Here is a 27,124-nt window from a genome sequence, read left to right as displayed (position 1 = left end):
ACCCCTTTAATCCCATCTATCTCACTCTCTACTCACTCTTAACGTACGAACATCAGGCATCGCGACAAAGAACGAGAGGCTGACGAACAGACAAACCGGAGCAGAGGCGGGCAAAATATACAGGGTGTGACAAAATATGTCGTTTGTTTTGGTTCGTCGGTCTTGTAGAGCAAGAACACCGTGCCGCGAATGAAACAGAGAAAAGGATTCGTCGACTGATTCATAGATGCCGGATACCTGTTTCTAACTGTAGCAGCGCAAGATAGAAGCGTAACAATTTGAAAAATAACGATATTGCCATACGCGGACTTCTTGCGACGTCTAGAATCTGTTGTATAAATATTTTTCACATATTTTGCGACACCCTGTATAGAGGAGCAAGGAAGTGCATGCAGACAGAAGCACGGCACAGTCAGCCAGCCGGGACATATATCGAGAACATCCACGGGAACAGGGACAGAGAGAGAGAAGGGTGAGGTTCAGGGGTCCAGCCGCGCTTGAAACAGGGTAGAAACAATGAAGATTTGAAGGGTTGACTCGGGCGGGGGGATCAAAGGTTGAACGAAGGGGTGCACGGGTTTCAACAGCCCTACTGAGTGGCTATTAGGCACCCCCAAGCCAAGCAAGAGCAATTTGCTATAATCATTACCATTCAGGATCTCCGAGCCGAGAGGGTCCGTTTCTCCGTGCGTCTCGTGCCCTCCTTGACGAAGAACACCCGTGTGCCGTTGTAACGCTGCTCTACCGTCCTCAATGCCCGGGTAATATCTGACCAGCGCTCCCGCGGGAAACGCCGCTAACCTCGTCGTTGCCTGCTTCGTTTCGACGAAATGTTTCCAGCTCGTTCGAGGTTGCCGTTCGCGCGAGGATAGTAGACGATGGAAATTTTGCTGGGTTTTTTTTTCAAAGGTAGGGGATGTTTTCCAGATTTTTGATTTACAGTGTTAGCTGATGTCACTGTTTAATTACGTCAATGTATAGGGTTGTTCGGAAAGATCGTAGCGTTTTCAATAGGAACTTTCATCAAGCGATACGAACGGTACCGTTTTTAATTGGACGTCAAAGGAAATTAGGAACCAGAAACGTAAACAATTTTAAGTATTTATCTAATAGCGTAGCTTTTTTTTAAATAAATTCTTTCCTTTCGCGTATTTAAAGAAGAATATTTCGAGTCAAGTAAATAACAGATTGGCGCTTATCAAGATGTTTCGTATTATATAAAATCGAGTCACTTCGATTCGCCTGAGAAGAGCTACTTTGAACGTCGAGACTGCAGATAAAAAGGTTCGTACCTCGTGCCAAACCAGTTTCCTTTCAACGAAAAATTAACGAAATTCCCAAACAACCAGTCTCGAGATGGCAACGATCATAAATATTTTCCAACGTCTATCTACCTTTCCCTTGATTCGTCTCACAGAGAAGAAAACAGAGAAGAAGAAAAAATAAGGAAAGAAAGGTATTTGCGTGGCCGTGGCACGATATTTTCCCCCGTAGCCGCTTTGTCTTGGCACTTTGCCCCCAAGAACGGAACAAGGGTACGGATCAAGGTGAGGAGGAGCTGAAGGGAGAAGAGGCGAGGCACAAGAAGAGAAGAAGAGAGGACGTCAGAGTATCTTGCAACGACGCTGCATGCAGCCTCCCAGCTGCACCCGCGATGCACCTGCCTCCCTTCATTTTGCAGCGTGCCTCTCGCGGAGAGACTTTCCAAGAAACCCAACCACTCCTCGCACCGTTTTTCATCAATTGTTCTTGCTAGCACATTCATGCATCCTTTCCATCCCCCCTTCGCGCCGCAGTTCGACTCTTTTACCGTACACACCGCCACCACCCTCTTTATCTGCCTCCGCTACGCTTTCTCACGCTTCCTTCTCTATCCTTCTTGTTTCCTTTCCCCTTCAATTTTTCTTCCACCCTCGACATTCTTCGGTTGTTCGGATACGCGGTCATATACTATCAACGTCGCGTTATGAAACACGTAATTCCTTTGATCGATGAGTTTTCGCATTTAAGATGAGATTTGAGATTTGAGTCATTTCAACGTAGATCGTGTTCGTATGTAGGTTGCTTTGGCAAAAGTCCCTTCATAAAAAGTGACGAAGGGTATTTTGGCGAAGACGGTGGCGAGCAAACTACGGATTCTTATACAAATTTATTTCAACAGAACTTCATTTATGCGAACCCCATTTATTTCGACGAAATTCTAGTTGACGTTCGATTGAACGAACTCTTACGGGTTAAATCGGAAAATACACTCACGCTCGAACTTATAAAACTATACTGTACATAGTATATAGTACGGTAGTACATCCTTCCATACATCCCTAATTGTTTCGCACATTCGACGAGTCTCTTAAAATACGAAAAAAATCGAATAAAAACGCTACGATCAACGAAGTACTTGGTCAAAGCACAACCCTCTTTTACGTAGCCAGCATCCTAAACTCGTGGAAGCACGAGAAAGTATCGACGACAAAAACAAACGTCTCTTCTTAACGTTACCAAGACTCGTCTCGGCTCAACAGGAAGAAATCGACGGCGTCGTCGTCGAAGCGTTCGTGGTTCGACCATAGCGAGACAAGCGAAGAAAGAGTATACATCTGAAACATTGGCGAGAGACAGATGGAAAAAGAGAAGAGGATACGCGGACGAAGAGAGAAAGAGAAGAAGAAACGAATCGGTAGATCGGCTCGGCAGGTTACACGTGGATGCGAGATCGGCGTGCTCTAAGGGGAAGCAATCAGGGTCTGGTTGGCTACCTGGCGCAGCCACGGTTATAAAACACAACCGAGCCGGGGACGTTTATCGCCGCCCTAAAGGTGAATTCACTCGGTGACGTCGCGACCGGACTCGAGAGGAGAACTCGCGGCAAAGTCTAGACTGCTGGCAGACGTGGCAAAACGACGATATACAACATGCTCGGGCCCAAGCATGCTGCTCTCTCAGTCGGCCGGTACCATGATTGGCTCTGCCTTTACACAAACGACCACAAATACCTTGCTACCAGCATGGACTCATCATGGCCATGAAGAGGTAAGCGGCCAGTCCGGATAGGTAGTCTTTATTATCATGCGTCCGCGGACGCGTATGGTTAACGTACCCGACCAACCAATTACGCAATCAATGATTGACTTTCGTTTCTATGTCGGACGTTCACCCGAAATTTTCTTCCGCCAGCGGGTTTATTATATTAGGAAGATCAGCTGGGCTATTCCGATACATTAACACATGGATAAAAATTGTTATTTGATGTAACAATGGATTGACAAGTATCGTTGTTTTAAGGTTTGTTCGTAAAATTTCAGTAAGCTTTGTATTAAGCAGCGTTGTACAACTTATTTCTCGCCGATTATTTTTAAGCTACAGCGAATGTCTGACTTAAACGGGACACTAGGAAACGAAAATTTTGGTATTTTTAGCATCGATATACGCGCAGATGGATGATATTATGAAAACGTTCGGAGTATGCAGAAAATTAAAAGCGCTGTTTAAAACGTTACTTGGCAAAAATGATCGGAAACAATTGTGTAATTTCTTTTGCGTCCATTAAGACGTTCTTATGTTGCAAGGCAATATTTTTAGGCGTTTAGATGCCTTCGAGATTGGAGAAAAAATAAGACGGTCGTGGGTGTTTTTATGTGAAACAAGCCCAGTCGTTCGTACAGTTTATACGCACATGTTTTTTTCTCAATTCTGCGTTCTTTTATTTGGGATTTTATCGGTATTTTTCGAGCCAAGCTCTCGTCACTTTCCTATTAGGAAAATACAAACGAAACGCAATACAAATAAATTATCGCAATCAATTTCAAAATTACGAAAACCGTACGAGTTTCGATTCAAAGTCCAATCGGAAAATGGAACAATTACACGACACGTAGATCATACGTCATACAATAATATGCATGGAACGCGATTATTAATATTTGTTTTCTGTAAAGAGTTGAAAGTATGTATTTTTCGTCTTTGATTCCAGAAATGCAAAAGGTCTCGAGGATAAAGGGATCGTTCGTTCTAAATTCTACGTTTCATTCGCGTCGTCGAAGAAATTTGTCACTTCTACAATTTAATTCAACCCTAATGTTTAACTTTAACGATTTTACATTTCGTTATAACTTTTACTTACTTCTAACTTATTTTCAAGAGCGGATAGCAATACGATTTTGACCCCGACCAGCTGCGTAAATCTGCTACAGCGTTAGAAACGACGAAACGCTGCTAACATTGAAATAATGTCGTGACAGTAAACGAGACAATTTCTTTGCAACGAGATCGTCCATTCGGGTCGTGATCCTGGCACTCGTATTATGTAAATCGCCGCGCGACAAAGTTCGTTAAAGGTCCTCGAAGTATGCTGTTGACTTACGTCACGATGCCAAGAAGTGCATCGATTTTGAGTTAATGTTACGGCGGATCTGATATGTGAAATTATGAAGATTGGTTCACATGCATAATACATACTGCACAAAGAGGAGAAGAACGAAGGGGAACAACAGCAGGCGAAATCGCAAGAAGAAGAAGAAGTAAAAGAAGCCAAGAAGAAGAATAAATAGAAGAATAAGAGATAAAAGGAGCCAAGAAGATCAGGTACATCTTTGAGTTTCTTGAATACTTCTCCAACTTATTTCTTTTCTCTCTTTTGGTGGTTCTTTTGTTCGGATTCCTCTTCTTGTTCACCGAATTTATTGCATGACCAATCATTGGACTCCCTTTTGCACAGCCACGGAAACGTTCTTGGGTTGCAGCAAGTTTCTGCTCGCAACTCGGCCTGTTACTCTCGCGTTTGCGGAGACGGTTATATGTAAATGAGGAACAGAGAACTCGTAGCGAAGATCGAAGTAAGACCGCGACCGACCATTCCAAGGGCATGTTTAAGGTCCAAAGAACGTTGCAACTGGACGAAATATTAAATATTAATCGTCGTATGAAACTTCCTTACGGCAGATACATCGGCTGGTGAACGGGGTTGTACCAAGTTTTTATGGGCGTATCGAAGTAAGTCGTATGTCGACGAAGTTCGACAAGACAATGGGGATTAAAGAATTTCTCATAAGGATTCTATACGATGCAGGAATTTTTTGTATCGAAGATCGTATAATACTGTGCCTATACTTTGATACTAGAATTATCGGTAACTACAAGGATACGAATGTTTTACCAAAGGAATCGAAGTGGAAGGTACACGGAGGAATACATTAGAAACAACTATATGTAGATATATTTTGCAACATTGATAATTTACATTTCTTAGAGAAAGTTATTCAAATCCTTCTAAATGTAATTATGAATTTGTAGTTTTACTACGATTCCTAACTGTAGTTCTTTTTTATCTAATTGTTTAAAGTAAAAGATTGTTCAACCATTCGATAACGAAAGAATATTTTTTTCTTCGAAAAGATCCTTTAAAACTGTGAAAACAGCCGATATGTGGAAAAGAATGGTTCATCCAGTCATGAAAATTCGCGGTTTCGGCAGAAAAACCGCAACCGGGTGTGTTGGTAACGTTTGTTAACGCACGTGCAATCGCGATGTTAACCCGTGGCAGTTGCTTAACTCTAATATCATATTCTTAACACGACGTAGAATATTGCATCCCCATCACGAGGGAAGCGCACGGTGAAAAATTAAAACAGCATTCCGTGCCTTATAAAGAGTTCTGTTGTCTCGTTACGCGGGATGCACGAGAACGTGCATGGCGGATGCTGTTGGTGCACGTGTGCAGCGTAAATCTCTTAACCTTACTGATGTGACCGTGTGTAGAGGAAAGAGAGGAAAGCACTGTGCAGACATAAACTCAGGAATGGGAACAAACACCGTCGGACAGTGTTCGTTGCAAAGAGAGGCGAACTTGCAACGTTGTTGGGTCCGGCCAGAAAATATCGAGGGCTGAAATAATAGCGAAGGAATAGAGATCTCTCCTGCCGAAGAACTCCGATATCCAGTTAGTTAATATTAACGCGCACGTACTGAGCATTTCCAGTTATCTACGATTTTGTGAATTTTAGTATAATCGAACTAGTTTCGAATCGGTTATGCAACGATATATTTTTTAATTGTTTTTAGTAGATTGGTGTTAATTTTGTTTATGGAAGTGTCTATTTGTATGATTGCAACTAAAGAAGCGAAACTAAAGTTTTGATGCACGTAATAAATGTTATTAATAAATGTACGATAAATAGTAACGCAATAATTTAATCAGCGTGTACATTTCATTTCTCAAACAGAGAATTGTATTATTTTGGAAATAACAGGTAGTTTGTTCTAAATATTTTCAACATAGTCCTCGGATTTTTCAGAATGTTCGACAAACAAATATCGCTTTATTATTTACTACTCATTTATTACTCCAATTATCCAGAAAGTTGATAAAAATCGAAAAATAAATGGAAAGATTACTTTGCAATAATCATACTGAAAGAACGATGGACATAACTGGGTTGATGCAAATTTTTCGAGAGAATATTTGCTCGCAAAAACACTTTTGTTGATATCTGAACCTACTCGATGCGAGGATACGATTCATCATTCCAGAGTTAAAGAAACAAACGTCAGAAAGATTCGGTGGTACCGGGTAACCGGTTAAAAATATGCAAGTATCTTCGATTGTTCAAAGCTTACGCAAGCATTTACATCACTCGGGAGTCGACTTTTGACGTCCAGAGTATACACGTTACGCGGGTTATTCTCGCAAAACGTATTATAAAATGGATTATGGATAGGAAAAATGCGATTCGTAAGCGAAACAATAAATAAAGCATATATATATATATATATATATATATATATATATATATATATATATATATATATATAAATATATAGAAGGAAATTAATAGTTCAAGAGAACTACAATAACCAGGAAATAAATATAAATATTAATAAAATATCGGTAAAGAAAGCGCGTTACATAAGAAAATCAACAAACGAAGAAAAGCGAAGAGGAATATCCACGAAGCTAATTTCGTTTGTCAGGCAAACCTTAATTACAATTCGAAAATGACAAGTTACAAACTATCAGAGAATACGATCTATTAGAAAATTAATACGTAATTAAAAAATTACAATAATTCCAAAACACGAAGTATTACAAAGAAACAAGGACAAACAAGTAAACCAACGATCAAAGAAAGAGCGAAAAGTAGTATGTACCAATTTAATTTCATTCGTCGGACATACTTTCGCGCGGCTATGATTTAGAGCATTTCACCGCGAGTGATAGTTACGTTGGAAAAAGAAAAAAAGAGGAAATGAGGAAGGAAAAGGGAGGCAAAACGAAAGACGGTGGGGGAAAAATAGAGAAGTGTCGAATATATGTAGTTATTCGATTCGTTCGGGCTCAAACGTTATTCGCATATGGCTTACAATGTAAAGTCCCGTAGTCCCCTTGGGGATCGTGTAATTACGCAACGCTATTGCCGGTACGGTAGCATAATGTTCGCTCGGGGCTGCTCACGAGTCTCGGCACAGATTCGCCGATTATTCGCCGACAATTCCGCGTGCAGAGAACACCGGCCGTGTGCTTGCATAAGTATATACCGGCGGGCGTATGTACTCGACCGTTGAGCTGTGTCGAAGGCAATCGAACGCGCCAAAATACGGCGCGATCCGACAACTTGCCGATCCCATTCGACACGCGTGGAATTAAAATTGATTCCTCGGCTGCTTCGTCGTATTATTACGACTTGCGTCGTATTGTTATTTAGATGAGGTAAGTCTCTTTTTTCGTTTTAACTGTGTACTCAATGGCTATTTGGCAATCGAACGACGGTGAACACTGGTAAAATTTGAGTTATTATTAATCTTTCGTATTTTATGATTTTTTAATGGATACTTAACCGTTCAACACGATGTTTCAAGACGATTATTTCAATAATCCTGTTATACTTTTATGAAGATCGAACGATCAAAGAAATGGAAGCAGAATGATGATTTATCTCATCTTCTAAATAGTATAATACGAAAGCTATTTCTTTTTTTTTTTTTTTACAAGTTTCTACATCTATTTATTTATGTATATATTTATATATTCTTTTTCGCTACATTTAAATTTATCATAAATACGTAAACATTTACAGTCCATTGATTAATAACAAGTAAATCTCAATCACTGCGTAGTAAGATCCTACGCTGCTAAATAATCACTACATTAGAAACTTCGAAGATCCTCAGTGAATCTTGCGCCGCACACATTAGAATCTCTTCAAGAAAATGTACACGTCTACGGCACCCTCGAGGAAACTATTCTACCTTGAGCTTCTACCTTTCTATTCTACCTACCACGAAGCAAATGAATGCCCAGATTTTTAACCAAACAGAAAGGACTCGTCGGGTACCAGGGTCCTGTAACGAGATATCGTTGAATTCAATCCGCGGCAAATACCATGGCTTTTCCCCTCGTGGTAAAGACATTCGAAGGGCATCAAAATGCATCGAGCGCAATTGCTCGACGCGAGTGCACCATTGCTGGGTCTCCGGCAACAAAAGTAAAGCGGAGATCGACGAGGAAAAAGGTAAGGAGAAAGAGAAAGAGAGAGAGAGAGAGAGAAAAAGAGAGAGAGAGAAGAAGGTGCAGCTGCAGCGTGCACACGCTCCACTACCAGTTCATGCAACGGCAATAAAGTCTAGGAAGTTGCCTAGGCCGGCGCGGCGAGTCGAGCGTTCTTAGCGACTGCTTCCGGTATACGCGGGTCCTCCTCGCTTCCTGGCCGACACCGTGAGAGCTTGTGTCGCGTCCCGAATCTACTGCCTTCTCAAGGTCACATCCCTCATTACGATAACGTTAACGTCAGAACTATCTACGAGCAATACATAACTCTGTATCGATTAGAACGAAAGATACATAGAAAAAATGAAAATCATGGAAGAAAAATACGATTGGTACATTTTTATCGAAGTTCTGATTTTAACGCCACTTTATGACTAAACAGGGGATTTTAATGACACATTATTAGAAAAATCTGTTTGGTTTAAAGATAAACACGTGTACAATCTTTTGAGAATAGGTTGATACGTCGATGAAATTTTGTCAAAGTCAAAGATATAATTATTAAGACGAGCAAAACGTTTTCGATATTTTAATATCACGATAAGCACTTTTTTTTTTAATTTTGACGAGTTTCAAAGCAAATATAACGACAATTTTGGAAATGGGATTGCCTGTTGGAATTTGTAGAAAATAATTTATCTTAAAGTATCTTTTCGATCGATTTACCGTTTTGTCCGACCTCTGTGAATGACTGTGATTATTAAATAGGTCAGAATACGAATTATATCGACGGTTCCATCCTTTTTTGGGGAAGAGTTAATGATCTTGAAATCTTTTTGATCTTTTCATGTACAAAAAGCCAATTAAATTAAGATAATTGGCTCCCCGAAATATATCAATGTTGACGCGTAACAATTTCTTTTTTACGTTGCCTTCAGAGATATTCAGTTACCTGGCTTTATCCGTATAACATCGAATAGAAAGTATTCATTGACAAAAATGTACTTTGTTGGCTCGTTCGAGTAATCACAATAATCCAAGTAATAATCATGCAATCATGGTTGGGCCTTCGAACGCGGAGATTGATTTCCTTGCGAACAGTTATATATCCTGTGGTTTATTTACCGTCGAGTACTTCATTCTTGATTCTGAGGAATTCTGTTTCGAAGAACCATTATACCGCGATAAAATTTGTTTTGTTTTCAAAGAACAATTTGTAAAATAAAATATGGGAAAGAATTTTAGCGAACATATCGTGATATTTCTTTAATTTTAATTTACTCGAGTTTATAAGACAATGTGGAATAAAAGAAAGAACATGACAATTATTCGTAATATAAAATTCATAAAAGTAAAGATCGATTTAACACTTTCATCCCATACTCCTTAATACATGAATTATTACGTATATTCATCGTAAGTGTTTAACATATTCACCATCTATATCTATTTAAGATATTCACCACCTAATATGATTGCAATTAATTATATTCTAATTATTCACCATTTGCCGATCCTTTCCAAAGATTCTCGAATTATAAATTTAAGAATAACGATATAGAACGAAGTAACAATGCATGGAAGAGACAGAATGCTCGTTTATCCTAAGAGGGAGATAATAAAATAAAAGCGCTTAAACAGGTATCCCGATCGCGTTACCTTATATGTTCAGATCTATCGTTGGCTGCCGAAAATCAGTTTCACCTTGGATCAGCGTAGTCGTTTAGTCGTCTTGTAGACGCCTAAATCGTGACGAGGGCCGTTTCATCGTTTCTCCTCGTCCCGTCGAGTTTTTCCAGTTTCACGTGGATTGACAGACCGACTACCATATAGAGTATCTAGTCGAGACGACGGCAAGCATGAATGGAGCGCCGCTCGACTGTCGCATCAGTTCTCGAGAACTCTCGATCGACGTCAGAAAATTGCAAGAAAGATAGGTGCAAAAACGCGGCGAGGGAATCCAATAAACACGAGAAACGTGTACCAAGCGAATACGGAGGACCGTGTTAGAAACGAGACGTTTCCACGATATTTCATTATTTACTCTCATTCACGAAAGTATTTGAACGTTCATTACGAAACCTTTCTATCGATACGTTAGGTATATTTTACAGAAAATCTTTCCAAATTCTATCGGCTTATCGCGTGTATCTTTTACGAGCGTGTTGTGCGCGTTGTACAAAACATGTTGAAGTTCTCAAGATTACATCGTAGCAAGGTACTTTACCTCTATATTTCACAACTTCCTTCAGTTGAAGATGTCATCGACCGTAACATTGTTATTTCAAGCTCTCGTTCTTATTTTCAAATGTTTGAAATATTCGCAGTAGCGAGTGTACAGTGCGTGAATATCCTACGATCAAATAATTAACGATATCCGTTTAAGCATCGAACTTGGATAGTATTGGTCGTCGGTTTACTGAAAGAGTGACACAACTGAGAAAACTAAAGTACGATCCTTGGCCCGCCATATGTATATCCATACCTGTGCCACCGGTAGCAGCTCGTCTCTCGGCAAAGGTCTGCAGCGACGATCGCTTTGCTCGCGGTATCTCTTCCTCGGCTCCTCTCCTCTCGACCCTCTTCTCCCACTCGGCCATCCGTTCGTCCGTCTGCCTGAGATTCCGTCGCCGAACAGTGAATCACGTTCATTGACTGGACGCCGGCCAGACGGACTGGGCCCGACCATATACAGACTAGATTCACTCGTGTCGTCGGTCGCGCGCGAGCGAGAAGTCGATGCTCTCTGTGCAGCACGGCCGTTGAAAGGGAGGAAGAGAGGAAGGTAGAGAAAGAGAGAGGGAGAGAGAGAGAGAGGGATAGGAGGCTGGCTGAGGTACCTTTCTGTAGCCGCTTCCTGTCTCTGCACCGAGCGATGCCGTTTGCGTGGCATAATGGGCCGCCGATCGTTTGGACGACGCGATCGTACAGGTGTTCGATCATACGAGCCAGTGTTTTCATTCCTTTTTGGTTTCGCTTTAATAACAGCTAAGCCGTACAGTCCGTTCGTTCGGTTAATGATACGGACCGCGGACCAATTAGAGGAACGTGTATTGAAATGTCTTTATTGGTACACGAATTGCTGAGCTCTCGGGGATGTTTCACGTTTCGATGGAAATAGACTTTGATGGAAATTGGGAATTTTAGTTAACGAAAAGCGTACTCCAGTGAGCGAGACAGTGAACGTTTTTAATGGATAGAGTGGAAAGCGGTGATTATTGTTGATTTTGATTTTCATTATTTACAGTGGTACATATTAGAGAATAGTTTTCATAGACAATTCATTTCTTGCGAAATGCTGCGTACGTGCTTTATTAAACATGAATTGTTGTACAAGTTTCTCGGAAAGAGGCTTTCAATTCGCGATCAAATAGATATATGTAGAGATATGATCCAGTAATACGTTAAATATAATTAATACCGCGTTATAAATTCAATTCGTTTCGTTATTCTGCGCTTAAAATTTCCCCAACGTCAATTTCTTCCGTGTTACTAAATTTATCCGAAGTTAAATGGACAAAAACACATCGGAAGATTAAAAGATCATCCGTCGTAGAGCTTCAGGTGTAATTTCGAATACTAAAACGTATCAATCGCCAACTACCAAATCCTTACGAATCTTAACGATCCGTCGATTATACTCGATAAAATTATGCCAGAGGCTTCAGGTTCTTATTCTCTGTCGAGTACTTATGGTCCGCTTTTGCTTCGCCTCGAAAAGATACAAAGAGGACGAAGGAAAGACGAGAGGGTACGAAAAGTGTGGACGATATCGAGGCGTGCAACACTTTCTCCTGTTTTTAAGAAGCAAACGAGATGAAAAAAGAAGCCTGTAAGGGCGCACGAACTGCGGCAAGGGCAGGAATAATTGGGGAATCAAGCTGGCAGAGAAGATACAGTCTCGCGAAGGATACGATCGTTCGTGTAATTCGACCTTACGTCCTGCGAGATGCTCGTGGCACTGATCGATGCACCACGATATATAGGGTGCGGCGAAAATTGTGGCGCAATCCAGACCGGGGCGACTGCTTTTAAAACACGTTGAAACTTTTGTAGGTGACTTTAAGAAGAATACGACGGAACATCGAACGAAAGTTAAAGTAGATTAATAACATCGATGTCAGTCAAATCGATCAATTTTATTCTGTAAAAAATTCTTCGCTCGAACCCTTTCGGAATCCAAGTTTCTCTTTTTCCTATGTGATCGATGTATCGATAGAAGAAGCACGTATTTTTGGATAGTTTTGTTAGGAAGATTCGAAAATTTGGGATTAATTATGCAGAAAATAAATAGATATATCTAACATGAAACATCCATAAACATACTTACTTAATTGATAATTATTACATAGACTCTTCGTGTAACGCATTGTCCTTCCTTTCTGATAAGAGTTGAACGACCAATAGATAGAATTTTAAACAGAATTCATCTTGTTACGGCCAACTTACTATAGAAACCTCGAAAAGATAGCCTTCTTCTTTCCTTCGCAAAAATATCGTAAGATAAAAGATAGAAAAATATTAAAAATAGCATAAGTATAAGCGTTTTCCATCAGCGAGCAAACAGGACAAGCTGATAGCGTGGAGGTATAACGGAGGAGCGAGAGAAACGTTCCGGATTTCCATCGTGAGAGAGAGCTAACTGGCTTCATTGAAGCGTATCAGAATCGCGCGGCGTAAAAGCGGGGATGCACAAAGGAAAAAGATTACCAGAACGAGACTAGGCCGCTGCATCCGGTCGCACAACTGACCTTGACTTGTTCGTTCTATTCTTTGACGATCGACGGAGTGACCACCGAACCGCTTGACTATCTAGGTATTCACCACCTGTCGCGATTCTATCGAGTCGAGAAGGATCGACCACAACCGCACCACGATCCACTGCCGTCCAACTTCCTCCCCTTTCGTTCGCTTTTTATCCCTTCGAAGTGGAGACGAACGCGCGCGACTGAACTCTCAACGGGATACTTTTGCGCCGCTGATGGAATCTAGTCGGTGAATTTTTCACACTGTCAATCGATAAATCGATGCACTACAGGATTTTCTTAGCGTTATTCAGGATATCGATTGGTAAGGTCGGCGGAACGAACGAGTTAGTCGTTAAGCGAAATAATTTAAGCGATTGAACGTTCGTTTTCAAATCTGAAAAGATTCTTAGTTTTAGTTTTAATCAATCTATGGCGGAATTTTGGAATATCGATCGGTTAGATTTGTGGAAGGGTTTAGCTGTTCGAACAGCTGTTTTCAAATCTGCGAGAATTTGTAGTTTGGGTTTCGATCAATATGGGTTATGGTCATCCGGGTTATCGATCGATCAGAACGACGAAACGGACCAGTTATTTATCGAGTGGAACGTTTAATCGATTGGAGAATTATTTTAAAGTCTGAGAAGTATCCTTAACCCCGTTTCTTTGATCGGTCAGTTTTGTGAATAAATATGTAACGTGGTAATTAATTCAAGGGATTGGAAAATTATATGGATCAACGCTATCAGAAGTATTAGAAATCTATTTAAAAAATTATCGTAATTGTACTTTTTATTTTAAGCGTCTATCTAAAGATTCATTCGTAAAATAAAGTTCCTCTCTCGAAAGAATTTGAGAAGCAATAAATGCAAAGTAGAATTACGATTATTAACGCGTAAAGAAAGAGGAGCAATCTTTTCGATTTCGAAATAAAGAAGAGATACAGACAAACGTATAATTTTCGTATTTTCAGGGTGCTTCTCGCGCAAAACGCATTACGTAAACGAGAAACCTATGGCGAATTAAGAAGAGGAACGCGTCTAGACTGAAGATCTTAAAAAGGAACGTTTGTTTCCCTTTGCAGCGACGAGTTCTTCTCGAAGGCAGAGGATAGGAAAGAAAGAAGAACGAATGAAACGGGATCCGTATTGAGATTTCTTGAGTTCTGCTATAAAAGGCAGATCGTCATGGAGGAAATTCGGTTCGAATCGCTAGAATTTCATTGCACGGTGCATTAAAATGATGGGTTCGTTCAACTGTGTTTACCTTCCATTGCAACTTTCTGACATTGTCCAACGTTTTATCTTGCCTTTATTTATACGCGTCCCTTCGGACGCTTCTCAAGCTGAAAAGAAACCAATTCCATTCTGGATTCAATCTTTTGTCGCGAAAAAGTTTCTTGGAAGCAGTTTAAAAAGATAATTCGTAAATTTTTACGATGTTCAGGCTTTCTTTAGCCTTTTAACACTGCTGTTACTTTGTTTTATAGCGGATTCTCCTCTTTTCTTGCGAAAACGAGAAGTTTTATTACTCTCTTAGTTGTGAAGTATAATAGCGATAGTGATTGCGTTTTATATTCCTTGATGTTTCGTGATGAAAATGTTGGTATATTTTTAAGAGTATTTTTTTACGAGTAGAAAGTTTCGCAATAAATTATTTCTTTGCGTTAATCGTGACAATTTCAACATTCTTCCCCTGGTCTTTATCTTAAGAAATAAACGTCCAAACATTTTCCAAAACACTTTATTTATTCAATTTACACGATTTATCTACATTCCGTAGAAAACTCAAAACTCAAAACAAAATGCCCATCAATTTTTATTTCCACGTGGCGATCATCTCCTCTTACCCGTTCTTATTAGTGAAAGGAAAAAAAAATAACAAATATAATTTCATCATATATACATCGTCAACATCGCCAACAATTCAGTTATCTTCTTACAAGACGACACACTGTTCCAAATATCACGTAGCGATCAACCCCCAAATTCTACCTATACCACTTCGTTGTTCGATAAAACCACCCCCGAGTCACGTTCCTCAAATTCCAATACACCCTGGATCCACCCAATCAACCTCTTACTCGTCAACATCTCGATGCATCTCAACGCCAACACCTTCGTACCATGTGGAAAGAATCCCTACCCCTGTACCATCCCTATTTTCCTTCTTTTCTTAGCGATATGAAGCAAGTGCACGAAGACGGTAGGAAGCAGAGTCGGAAAAAGGAAACGGAGAAAGGAAGGAAGTACGGAAGGAAGTGCGGAAGGAAGGGTGCAAGTGGTGTTGGTGGGGGTTCTGGTTGTACCGTTTGAAGGGGGTGCGCTGCAAGAAGCGCGTGGTAGGTCCGGCTGCAAAGGTATCGTCACGTGGCCAAGGGGGCGGTACCGTTTTCTCGTGGCCGCCCGGTATAAAAGAGAGACGTAGCACCGGTGCATCCACCAATTACTATTGCACTTTGCCACCGGGACGGAGGCAAGGTCGTCGCCGTTACGACCCTCTTCTCTCAACTCGAATCGTCGTCGTTCGCCGTCGTGCGTGTGTGTCACGCTGTCCGTTTCTATTCCCCGTTTCACGCTCTTCAATGGACTAAAACACAGTACTTCGCTACTGCATCGTCGCGCTCGTTCTGCACGATTTATCCGCGGGGACGCGTGCCCTCACGCACGAATTTCCACGCGGCTGTCGACGCACGCCACCCTTAAAAACACGGACCAGCGACACGGTGACTGGTGATCGTGATGTATGTAAAATATGTTCGTACATGATATACACGTAACCGCGATTTCGTACAAGGAATTCGAAGGAACTCGATGTCGGGGATATCCGCATCCCGTCTGCCTCGTAAAACTCGCGTCGCTCACGCAACCGCGTGTTCGTCGGTTTGAGGGTGCTCGGTAAGCGTCAACCCTTCACTGCAAAGAACGACACAGATACGGGGGATGAGGTTTTTCGCTACTTGCTTTTCTGCGAAATTTAATACTTCGCTTCATCTTGCTGTGGGCTTTGTCGTTTTTGAAATTTGCCGGTTAATTCTTGTTAGGATTTTATTTTCTTTTTAAGAGTGGTTGGATTGCTATTATAGATTATTGTTTGCAGGCAGTAAAGGATTTTGCTTTCTTTGTTTGTCACATCTTCTTTTCCTTTTTTTTTTTTTTGTTTTGTTTCGAGAGTCACGGGAGAACGTGTTTGTTTTCAATATTCTTGTAGAAGGGCAAAATTGCACGATACGAGTAGCAGAAAAAGTAACGTTTTTAAGTGTTTAGTCGTGTAGCAAACGAATAAAACGAATCGTGAAATTACATGTGTTTTTTAAAGTATTGTTTCATATCATTTTATGAGGTCGTTCAATTGAGAATGTTTATGACCTTTGTACGAATATGGTGAACATATAGATTGTATAAAGTTAAGAAGGCTGTAGAAATTAATTTTTATTTACGAAATGAAAAGATTGGTTCCAATTAAAAATAAAAAGAAATTTCGACTATATTCGACTATATTTGTAGCGTGTTGTTTTTCGTCTGTTTTTAGAACTTTGATTTTTCTTTTAATTATCGAGTTGTCAATTTAGAGATCGAGTTAAAAATTAAATCATGTACTTTAATTCATATAATTCAGAATAAAAGAAAAACGTAGAAGAAGTTTACAACTCAAAGACGATTGAACTGAAAGAATCGGTGTAAAATCGTTGGAGACAGGGACAATTTTTAAAACTAAAGGAGCAAAAGTTTGCGAGCGGATGAACGAGGTGCAACCAAAAACTTTTCAACTCTCGCGTTCAATTTTATTCGCAGACTGCAAAACAAACCGCGGTAAAAGTACTAATAACAATCATTAAACCGTTACACGACTCGAAGGAGCAAGAAAACAGAATGGGCCATTTAGTGCAAACGGAAACTGAAGAAGCGAAACCGAAACGGGTGAAAGGAAAAACGCGATTCTCGATCGTCGACTCTATTGTTTCCTCGCTGCTATTATTATCATTTATGGAGAAAAATTTCTCGATTCAAACGTAGAGATGAAATTGTAGGAATTTTTGCGCGAAAATGAATTAAAGTGCGGATTACCGTCTCGCCTTCTTTTTTTCTATAAAAGTTTGGAAGTTTATCGCAGGTGTATTTAACAAACATAACTTGTAGCACTATCCATGGTAATTTCTACAGTAGTTTGTATAAAAATAAAATTATGAAATTTCCGCACGACTTTAAAATTCAAACAAGTTTTTTAAAATAAAATGGGACCGTAATAAGTGATCGTAGTTTATTCGCTTAAAAGATAATAAAAATTATGGTCTTTTCACAAGCTTCGTTCTATTTATTTTTCCCACTGTTTTTTTATTTTCTACTATATAAATAAATCGTGTGCTATAGTATGCTTGAGGACTAAAAACAAGCCAATCGGTTGATCACGAAAGTCATTTAACTATGTTTAAAAGCTTTTATCGCGAAAAGGAAAAAGAGCGTTTCTAAAGAAAGCTATTTTTTTCACGCAGTCGATTTACGCTCGAACGCGAGAATCGTCTTTCGTCGCACTTGCAATTTCGTCCCCTCTCACCGCGCGCGACGCAAAAAGAATCCGAAAAATCCGTCATCGGAGGGACTAGAGTTAACGACCCTCGACGAGGGAACAAAGAAGACACTCTCGACTACTTTTCTTTTTTACTCCCCACTTCTCAAGCTTGTGGATCCTCGTCGAAAAAAGAGGCCTTACACAATTTATGCATCCGAAACAAACAGAAACGCGGCTGTACTATAAATATCGCGAAACTGGGCAAAAAATATCTGGACGTGCGGTGGGACCGATCCTCCTGTTCGTCCGGCGGACGACAACCGGACCAAAATCGAATCTCCCGCGGCGTGTACTTTCCTTCCACCATCCAGAGACGAATACCGGAAGTAAAGCAAAAGAGAGGGGTATCGCGAACCGGCGAAGCCTAATAGCCGGGTCCCGACAAAGAGGCGCGTCTCCTTCGCAAAAAACGGAAGGACGAGAAAGCGAAGAACCACGGAAGAGTAAAGACGACCAGGAGAAACAGGAGGAGGAGGAGGAGAAGAAGAAGAAGAAGAAGAAGAAACAAACGTAGACGACAGGCGACAGAGAAGAAGAAAAATAGAAAGGAGAAATAGAAAGAAGGAAAAGAAGAGATACACTGAGGTAAGAAAATGAAGAGAAAAGAAAGAGATGGAAAGATAGAAGAAGGAAAGCGTAGGAGGAACGGCAAGATAGAGAGTGGAAAGAACGTATGGAGCAGTTTGGAGGAAGGAAGGAAGGCAGTCTCGGGGGCCGCAGCGAAGGGAGGCAGGAGGATGCAAGAAGTACGAGGAGAAGGAGAAAAGAAGGAAGAGGAGTAGGAGTAAGCAAGGAGAAGGAGTAAGTAGGAAGGAGGAGGTCGTCGGTGGTGGAGAAGGAGGCGAAACGTGCATGCATGCATGCATGAGACAGGCAGGCGGACAAACAGGCAGGCATACAGGCAGACATAGAGGAGGAAGGCAGGCAAGGCATAGAGGCATACAGGCAGATAGGCGAGTCGCTGCCGCAGCCGCAGCCGCGATCGCGCGCTCCAAGAAGGGAAGTGGGGACAACATAACACAGCGCGGCCGCGTGTGCAGACCGCTTTTGCAGAGCTTCGCTCGGCACACGGGGAAACGTTCCGCCTTGTACCGCTGCTGCTGGCTGCTGGCTGCTGCTGCTGGCTGCTGCTACTAGCTGCTGCTGCTGCTGCTGCTGCTGCTGCTGCTGCTGCCGCTGCTGCCTGCCGACTGTCGACTGCCGACTGCTACTCTCAGTCTGCCGGGCGGCCTCGTGCGCGCTTGGTTTCCATCCGACGAATCCGCGCGCCACGAAACTACCCGCGCTCGTTCTCGAGGCGGAACGGTCGAGCAAACGATTACGAACGAACGAGCTATAGGAGACGAGACGAAGGCGAGCGAGCGGGCGAGCGAACGAACGGACGAACGATCGGACGAGCTCTCACAGGCCGTCGTCGTCGTCGTACGTTACATCGCCGCCGAAAGCATCGGCTCGGAAAACGAGAGGTGCTCGTCGTCACTCCTCGCCGGACGATCGACGAGGATCCGTGAGTGAGGCAGGTCGAGGAGCCGGCTCTCGTTCGCCGCGCGAATCGTTGACGGCTCGATAGCCGCCAAAGAGACCCCAGGGTGACCGCGTTTTCGCGCCTCGCCGCTGTTCTTCGTCGCTTATCGTGTCCACGTGTTCCGCCAACTTTCACGATTCGTCACGGTCGCAGGAACGGGGAAAAAATAAAGAAAAATAAGGAGGAAAAGACGAAGGGACAGAAATGAGAGGATGATGTTAGTACGCGGGTGGTGAATCATCGAGTGACGTGATCATGAGACGATTTTCAGTTCGGAAGCGGAAGACGCGTGTCTTTTGAAATAAAAAGAGGAAAGAACATAGACAGAGAGACGGAGTCCGAGAAAGCAAGCCGCTGGTGGTGCACAGGACAGGACACTCCGTTGGTGCTGTTCCAGGCTGGGGACCACACGCCGGAACGAAACGGAACAGAAACACGTCGCTTCTTCTACAGGTGTTTCGAATCGATTTCTCGGCTTCCGCCAAACGCTCTTTTCCCCTCGTTGTCGCGCCGTGCTTTTCCTCGTGGATGGTGTGATGTTCAGTGAGTTTCCTTCACCGGACACGTGATCCGCTACTCTCGCACTGATCCTGTCTCTCGCTCTCGTCGCGTGCCTCTTTCGGCATTACAGTTTCTCTCGAGAGTCGCGTTTATCGGACGTGAAGTTTCACCGGACACACGGATTCCACGCGGATCGTTAATATTCCATCGAGAACGAGAAAGGACAGTGTCCCTTTACCGTAAGCCAGTTGTCTTAAAACCTGACACGAGTGTCAGTTATTTCGAATCGTTCTAATTCCATTCTATATGACAGGAAATTAAGCAAGAAGAAAGAAAGGAAAAAAGAGACGATCGTAAAATTTTCAATCGCGAGGAAGTCGGTAAAATACAAAGGCGGTCGTTCCGATGGATCTTGACAGGCGGTGTGTCGCGTCACAACGACGTGTACGTGAAACTTTCTCGCGAAAATGCAACCGATATTAATCGCGTGCGATCTCGCGTGGCACCGTCTCCGCGCGTCCTTATAGTCGCGTGACACCGATTCTCGGCGCAGAGCTCAGGTTGGACGTGGAACGGGCCGCCCCGTAACCGAATTTTACGTCTTACGCACAGAGGCAGATGGGACGTTACGTGAAAGACATATAAACAAAATTTCGGAATTCAGAAAATCTTTTCGACTCGAGTTCTACTCGGTGGTTCCATACACGTACATATATATATATATACACATACAGACTACGTCTCAACGTAAACTAGATACACGTAAACGTATACACGCTATACATATATACAGTACAGAGACGTAAGTGACAGAGTGGCCCGGTTAACAGTCGGTTCGAAAGGAGCCGGCACACGACTCGAGTTGGGGGATCGTGACTGTAAACGATCGAACGTTTCAGCGAAACGGTGTGTTAAATGACGAGGTGGCCTAAGAGGTGGAGGTGGTGGTGGCCCGATACGTGGTAAAACGGTCCGGACGAGATTCGGGGAAAAGGACGGTCGCCACCGGACGGGGAAGAAGCGACAGCGGCGTGGCAGATGAGATGTGAAGCACGAGGACTACGCGGCGTGGAGCTGGCAGGAGCGAAGGCGGAAGTTAAGAAGCCAAAGCTGCCGAAGGCGGTCGCAGGGGCGGCGGTAGCTCGAGGGGGCACCTGGCGGGGGCCGCCTGAGATGACGACCCTGCGACGGGGTATCGTGGCACCCCGGTACAACACTTACGTCCTGGTTTCGCTGATCGGACTATTGCTTCAGACCCAGTCCGCCACGGGTGAGTCCAATATTTACTTTATGTTAAACGCAGTAAGTTGTACAGAGATGAAATTGATAAACTTTATCGAGATCAATTCATCGTTTTCGAGAAATTAGAATGTTACGAGATATAATAATCTTTTTATTCAAGGATCTCTTGTAAGTCGTTTTGTTTCTGTTGAAAATACACAATTGGTTCGCCTCCGCTAAATTTTATTATCTTTATGAAAATTATAAGTAATATTCAATGCAAAAAAAAAATGGTCGCAAAATTCGACAGTCGCGAACGTTGATTTGTTCGATCTTAATGTGCCATGATATTCTACGCTACATAATTATACGACGATCATTCGTACGAAGGATAAAATCACTGTAATTCCACTTAACTGTAATTTCGTAATTGAGTTACATGCTACTAAATATAAACAAGTGTGCGGATACATTTCAGTAAAAAGTCAAAGTAACAACGTGAATATATGCGTAGCGTCTAAATGATATTTTGTACAGCGTGCAAAACACTATACTCGCAGCGATGAGTATAGGAAATAGCGCGTCGTCTATGAGAATCGTTCACGTCCGGAGTATTTATGTAGTATTAAAATTAATAAAGTCATTGAGTGCGATCAGACGATACAGCTTTTCATAGAGTGAATCGAACTTTGAATTGACCACAGATTTGTGACAGTTTTCTGTATAAAATCATTTACAATTTTTTTTTTATAATTGTAAGAATTCCCTCAAAATTCAGCTTTATCGTAATACCGAGATTTTCGGGTTTCTTATAATTGTTAACTTATATGTTTCATTGTAACTAACATCTGTCAGTTAATCGTAACCGACAAAGATTGTTAGTGTTTCTTCTTCCGAATAGTTAAGATGTTTGATAAAGTGTTTATAGCAGATGGTTGGGAAATTGGGAAATTATTTTTGATGTAACGGGCTGCTGATTATGTGTTTAACCTATAAAGCATGTTGAACGTTTTAAAGTTATTTTTGATGATGGTGGTTCTTGAATTATGTGGAACCATTTGTAGCGAAGTACGATTGAAATGTAATTTCTCTGGTATTTGTTCGTTAATTAATTCTATACGATTGATTTAATATCGATAGAAAATTGTTTAGTTAATACTGTATAAACAAATCTAATCTGTATATTAGTATTAATACAAGAAAAGAGATAAATTCGAAGAAATTTACGAAAGATATTTAAGAAAATATATAAATAAATATATTCTCTTATCTTTATTACTACGATATTTATCGAAACCGGTGTTGTTCGTATGTTTAAATTCTTAAGTTAACGACGTTTAATCGTACGATTAATCGCGCGATTAATCGATAGAAATCATCGTCCCAAATTTCTCGCGTCGCCTGTATTAAAACGCAGCTGCTCCGTGTCATAAAGATGTCAGGATGTTTCGAAAGAGTGGATCATTGTACTCCTACATTTTTCATTTTTATGTGCGAAAGACCTTCGTTATTGGACTTTTACTTTAATAATAATCGTATAAAGTCCGGCAGATATTGCCGTTCTGATTAAGTAGGTACGCTTATGTTGTACATATTAAGAACATCGGGACTCGATGTTCTTTATGTTTCTTAAAGTTGCTGCTAATTACATACAGCTATCGATATCCTCAATAAACGTCACATAACAATCACGTATATTTATTAGCAATACTTTGAGCAAGTCGCACGTATCCTGTTTAAAATTATACGCGTGTAACACGTATCGCCACTATTAATCAGCGTGCTTTCGTTTTTAATAGTTACGGACAAGAATATTTGCCACTTACGATTTCCGTATTTTCTGTCTTATCACGATACGCGCCCTCAATTATTTTCTGCAAAAATTTGAACGTCCGAGAATCGGCTACGAACCGATATTGAATTTATCGTCGACAGATGTGTGAAAGGTAGAAAATCGTTATGAATCCAACAAAAGTGCGATGTAGCCTTGAAGATAGCCTGATGACTTTCACATTCGCGCGCCATTATTGATATACGTATAATAAAAAAAATCTTTTAGTTGCGGAAGAAAATGTTTTCGTAATTGAGTAGTCAGTAATGAAACTCGCTAGATACTTCGAAAAAGTAACAGGGGACGTTCTGAATCTTCGAAACATCTAAATTTCTTTTCCTTCTAAATACTTCGACAACAGTAGTCGCGAAACATTTCTTAATTTCTCCTTTGGGACAAGAAATTGTGTTAAAGAACGACACGAAAACAAAATAAACGCAACCGTTGTAAAGATTAGCTGTTTTACTGTTGCTTTCCAATTTTTTCAAATCAATTATCATTCGTTGAATTATAAATGATATAAACACGTTAAAGATATAAACCATTAATCTGTAAGCGATACTTGTATCTAATTAATGAAATCTTTATATGTTTATGGAAAATAAGTGCGTAAAACTATGTAAAATATCAAAAATAAAGTATCCCTTGTAATATTTAGCGGATGAAACAAATTTTCATAAACATTCCCAGTCTATTAATTACCATTTATAACTATGCCAAAGCAAACGAATTTTATGCAACCAACGACAGTGATATTCTACGAAATTGCGTGGGGATCGATTCGGTCGATCGAAGATCGTTCGATTGGTTGCAGACCATTAGCGAACACTTTGCAACGGTGACAATGGTTAACGTCTAAATGACAACTGGCGTTGACGTAACACGAACCAGGGTGTGTTTCGATTGTTAGCAGGATCGCAATTCTCGTTATGCAAACAACGGTGAACAATCGATCAAACGGATTGTTTATTTATCGCGTTTAGAATAAACTGTGTCACCGTAAACGCGTCTCGATTCGACGTCGATCGCATTGTCGATTCGTTTCCATTTTATTCGTGCGTTCGTAAGTTTCTATTTTCCAACGTAACAGGTAGACGATTGGTACTTATTTTTGTTCACGTCGTTTATTTTGGCTACTTCCCGCCAGTCTGTTAAGAAGAACTTCACCGAGAAATGAGACTGCAAAATGTTGTAAAACGAACGAATTTGCTGGAAGCATATAAGTATTTATAGAAAGGTATTTATTACTTAATACCTTAAATAAGCATGATCCAGTTTCTCGTAGTATTCTTTCGTTTCGATGTATTCTACGAAACTTGGTTCAGGGTAACTGCGATTTTCGATATTTCTTAACTTCGACTTTTAGAGATTCCCGATAAACATGTAAACTTTCACGAAGATGTGCACTTTCGATAGAAATCGTTATCGTTTCGGTGTATGGCAGTGAAATTTTTTAGAAAGTATCTTCATCTTTATTCGATATTCGAAGACAATTATTCTTTTGCCAATAATTGAAGATAAAGTAGACAGATTTCGTGAAATTCTTGTTATACTACTGTCGCGGTTGGCCGAGCTACTGCAAAAGCGTTAAATGTTTTTACCTCGCGGCAAGACGCGTAGCCGGTGTTCTCGTTCTATTATTGTCTACTTTGCACGTAATTTAAAACGGTTGCTAATCGTCCAACTGTCGTGCATTACGAGATCGCAGGCTTACGTACGAAAGAAATCACGCCCCCTTCTTTAAAACGCGACCTACACTCGCAGAAATCTCGCAATGGACACTTTATCGGCCAACGATAATTATCGTAGACATACACGACCAACTTTTGCAATATGTTACGGGAGAATATGCGAATAAGGCAGAAATTGTCATAATTGAAAAGGACATGCTGGCGAGTGGACTGTGTCGCGTAATTTATTTTCGCTAGGCACATGAAATTCGTGACACTTTGGAAAAGTTGCTGAAACTATCCGCAAAGCTTTCACGTTGGTTCGAATGTAAAATAAAAAACTTGTTAAATTTAATTTTCTCACGTGTACAAAATTTTAAATAAACTTCTACAAGGGAATAAAAATAACAAAATAAACGAAAGACAATTTAAATAATTTGTAATTCAAGTCCAAATAATTCGCCCAACGTTTCAAATTTTTGTGAATTATTTAATGTTTAAAACTGGTTTAAACTGCGGTTCAGATGCAACGAGATTATCCTTCAGATTGGTTTTTCTCTTTCAACTAGAACAGTCGCAATGCTTGTAACGAGGACGATTAGCTCATAGCCAATAATAGGTCGTAAAATCGAACTTAATTATCTAATGCAATTAATTGGATTCGATTCGTATTATTTGACGCGTTGCTCGCGTCATTGCCTCGTTTCTCTACTCTAAGAACTAGATAATTTCTATACATTCACGGATACAAAAAGATTTGCAAAGTTAACACTGCAAAATTTGTTGAACACGCCTGCTGAATTCTTTGCTTGCAAGAGTTTCTTCGAGCGTTCTATATCTACTATTTTGGATACACAAATAAATGAAAATTATTTCACACTACCGAGAAGTATTCCGAGAGAAAGCAACAGGGTTACGTTTTGTATTATGGAAGATTTTTAAACAGATTACAGAGATATAGAGAGCGTTGAGCATATTCCGCACGAATAACAAATAATACCGCAATGCTAACGAGCTTCGTTTTTCAAAAAAATATACATAACAAAATACAAGTAAAGTACATATACATGTAATAAAATCAATATAATATTAACAGAAAGGAAAGACGAATAATTTTTATAAACTGTCTGACTAAAAAAAAGTATGAATTTAATAGCAACGAGTATTCGACGCGTTTAAAAATAAGATTGTACATATCGCAATTCATCAGAAATAACAAAGCAATATACAAGCCATGCCTACGTTTTTGCATTTATCACGTCATGTCAAATGGACACAACGGACGAATAACTATTACCTCCATAAGAATAGAAGAATTTTTCCAACGATCTAAACACAATATCCCGCTTGAAACTCTATCACGATCGATAGAACGATCGTAAAAATGACGATAGAACAACAGTGGGAAGAAAAACCAAGCAACGAGAGCTGCCTTTTCGCGATTAATCATCGATCGATAAATATAAAAAGAAAACCGAAGAAGGACAATCACGATCGTATCTTGTTTCGTATCGAACGTTCGATCCGATTCGATCCATCGACGCTAGAAAGAACGGAGTACTCGCGGAGCATTTTCAAACACTTATCGATCGCGCGTCACGCGAGAGGAAAGCGCGTCTCGAAGGTCTGTTTGTCGGCCGGCAGCAGGACGCGGAGGATGCGGTGAACAATCGCGAGCCACGATCGCCAATTATCCGCGCGTTGCCAGCGAAATTAGTGGCGTTGATGCACGCCGAGTCGGGCGTGGAAACGCGTGGTCGCTCGCCTTCGTACAGGCGATAAAGTGCGAATTAATTCAGCGCTAATTCCACGTCTGCCGGCGCGACTGGCCGCAGGGAAAACGCGACGAACAAGCGGTACACCGTCTGGCGAAACAGCTCTCGGAAACTCCATTAGGTCACACGTAGTTCTGGCCGACGACAATGCTCCGACGAATCGTCGTTTCTCGCGAATACTTGCCAATTGTTCCTTGGAAACGTCTGAGGTTATGGTTAACTGTTTCACTGAAACGATAAAGGTTAAAGATCGTCTGTCCGCCTTAACTGTGACTCGGCTCTTGCAGCTTTTACGACCCGAGTTTCTTACATCGGCAAATAAAGCTTCTAGTTTTGGGGAAAAATAAAGCGAAAGAATAAAGAGAAAACATATCGTTTCACTGGCGATGGAAAGAGTTTTTGTAGAAAATCCCGAGTCGTATACTTCGATGGAAGACGATTTAAGGGAAAGAAGGAGAAAAGCTCGAAGGGTATCGGGCCTGTGCAGTCTTGTCGAATCTGCGGCGGACTTGACGAGGTCGATCGTCCCGTAGGGGGTTGCAGAAGCTGACACGGACGTAGGAAGGCTAATTGTAAGTAAAAGAGACACAGAGATCGGGCACGAGGGGAAACGGAGAAAAAAAAGTGAAAGAGAGAGGGAGAAAACTAGAGGGAATCGAAGTGATCCAAGACGATGAAACAGAGGGACGAAAGGGGAAGAAAGGGGAAGAAAGAAGTCGAGGGGGCAATCGTTGGAAGGGAGGAAAGAGACAGGGATATCGTAAGAGAGAGCAAAGGGTGGGAGGGGGAGAAAGCCTGGTGTAATGGA

General features: G+C 41.2%; 1 protein-coding gene across 1 annotated transcript in view; it reads left to right on the top strand.

The window, feature by feature from the left end:
* The first annotated feature begins 17,999 nt into the window (after positions 1 to 17,999).
* The window catches only part of LOC126871801 (follistatin-A), a 67,672-nt gene continuing 58,547 nt past the window's right edge, over positions 18,000 to 27,124 (top strand). The window contains exon 1 of the mRNA XM_050631053.1: positions 18,000 to 21,089. Within this exon, the coding sequence (XP_050487010.1) occupies positions 20,858 to 21,089 (232 nt within the window). The 5' untranslated portion in view covers positions 18,000 to 20,857. The remainder of the gene's footprint in view (positions 21,090 to 27,124) is intronic.

This window comes from Bombus huntii, chromosome 12, assembly GCF_024542735.1.
Source record: "Bombus huntii isolate Logan2020A chromosome 12, iyBomHunt1.1, whole genome shotgun sequence".
Taxonomy (NCBI): Eukaryota; Metazoa; Arthropoda; class Insecta; order Hymenoptera; family Apidae; genus Bombus; species Bombus huntii.
Note: the sequence above shows the minus strand (reverse complement) of the source record. Positions and strands in the feature narration are given on the sequence as shown.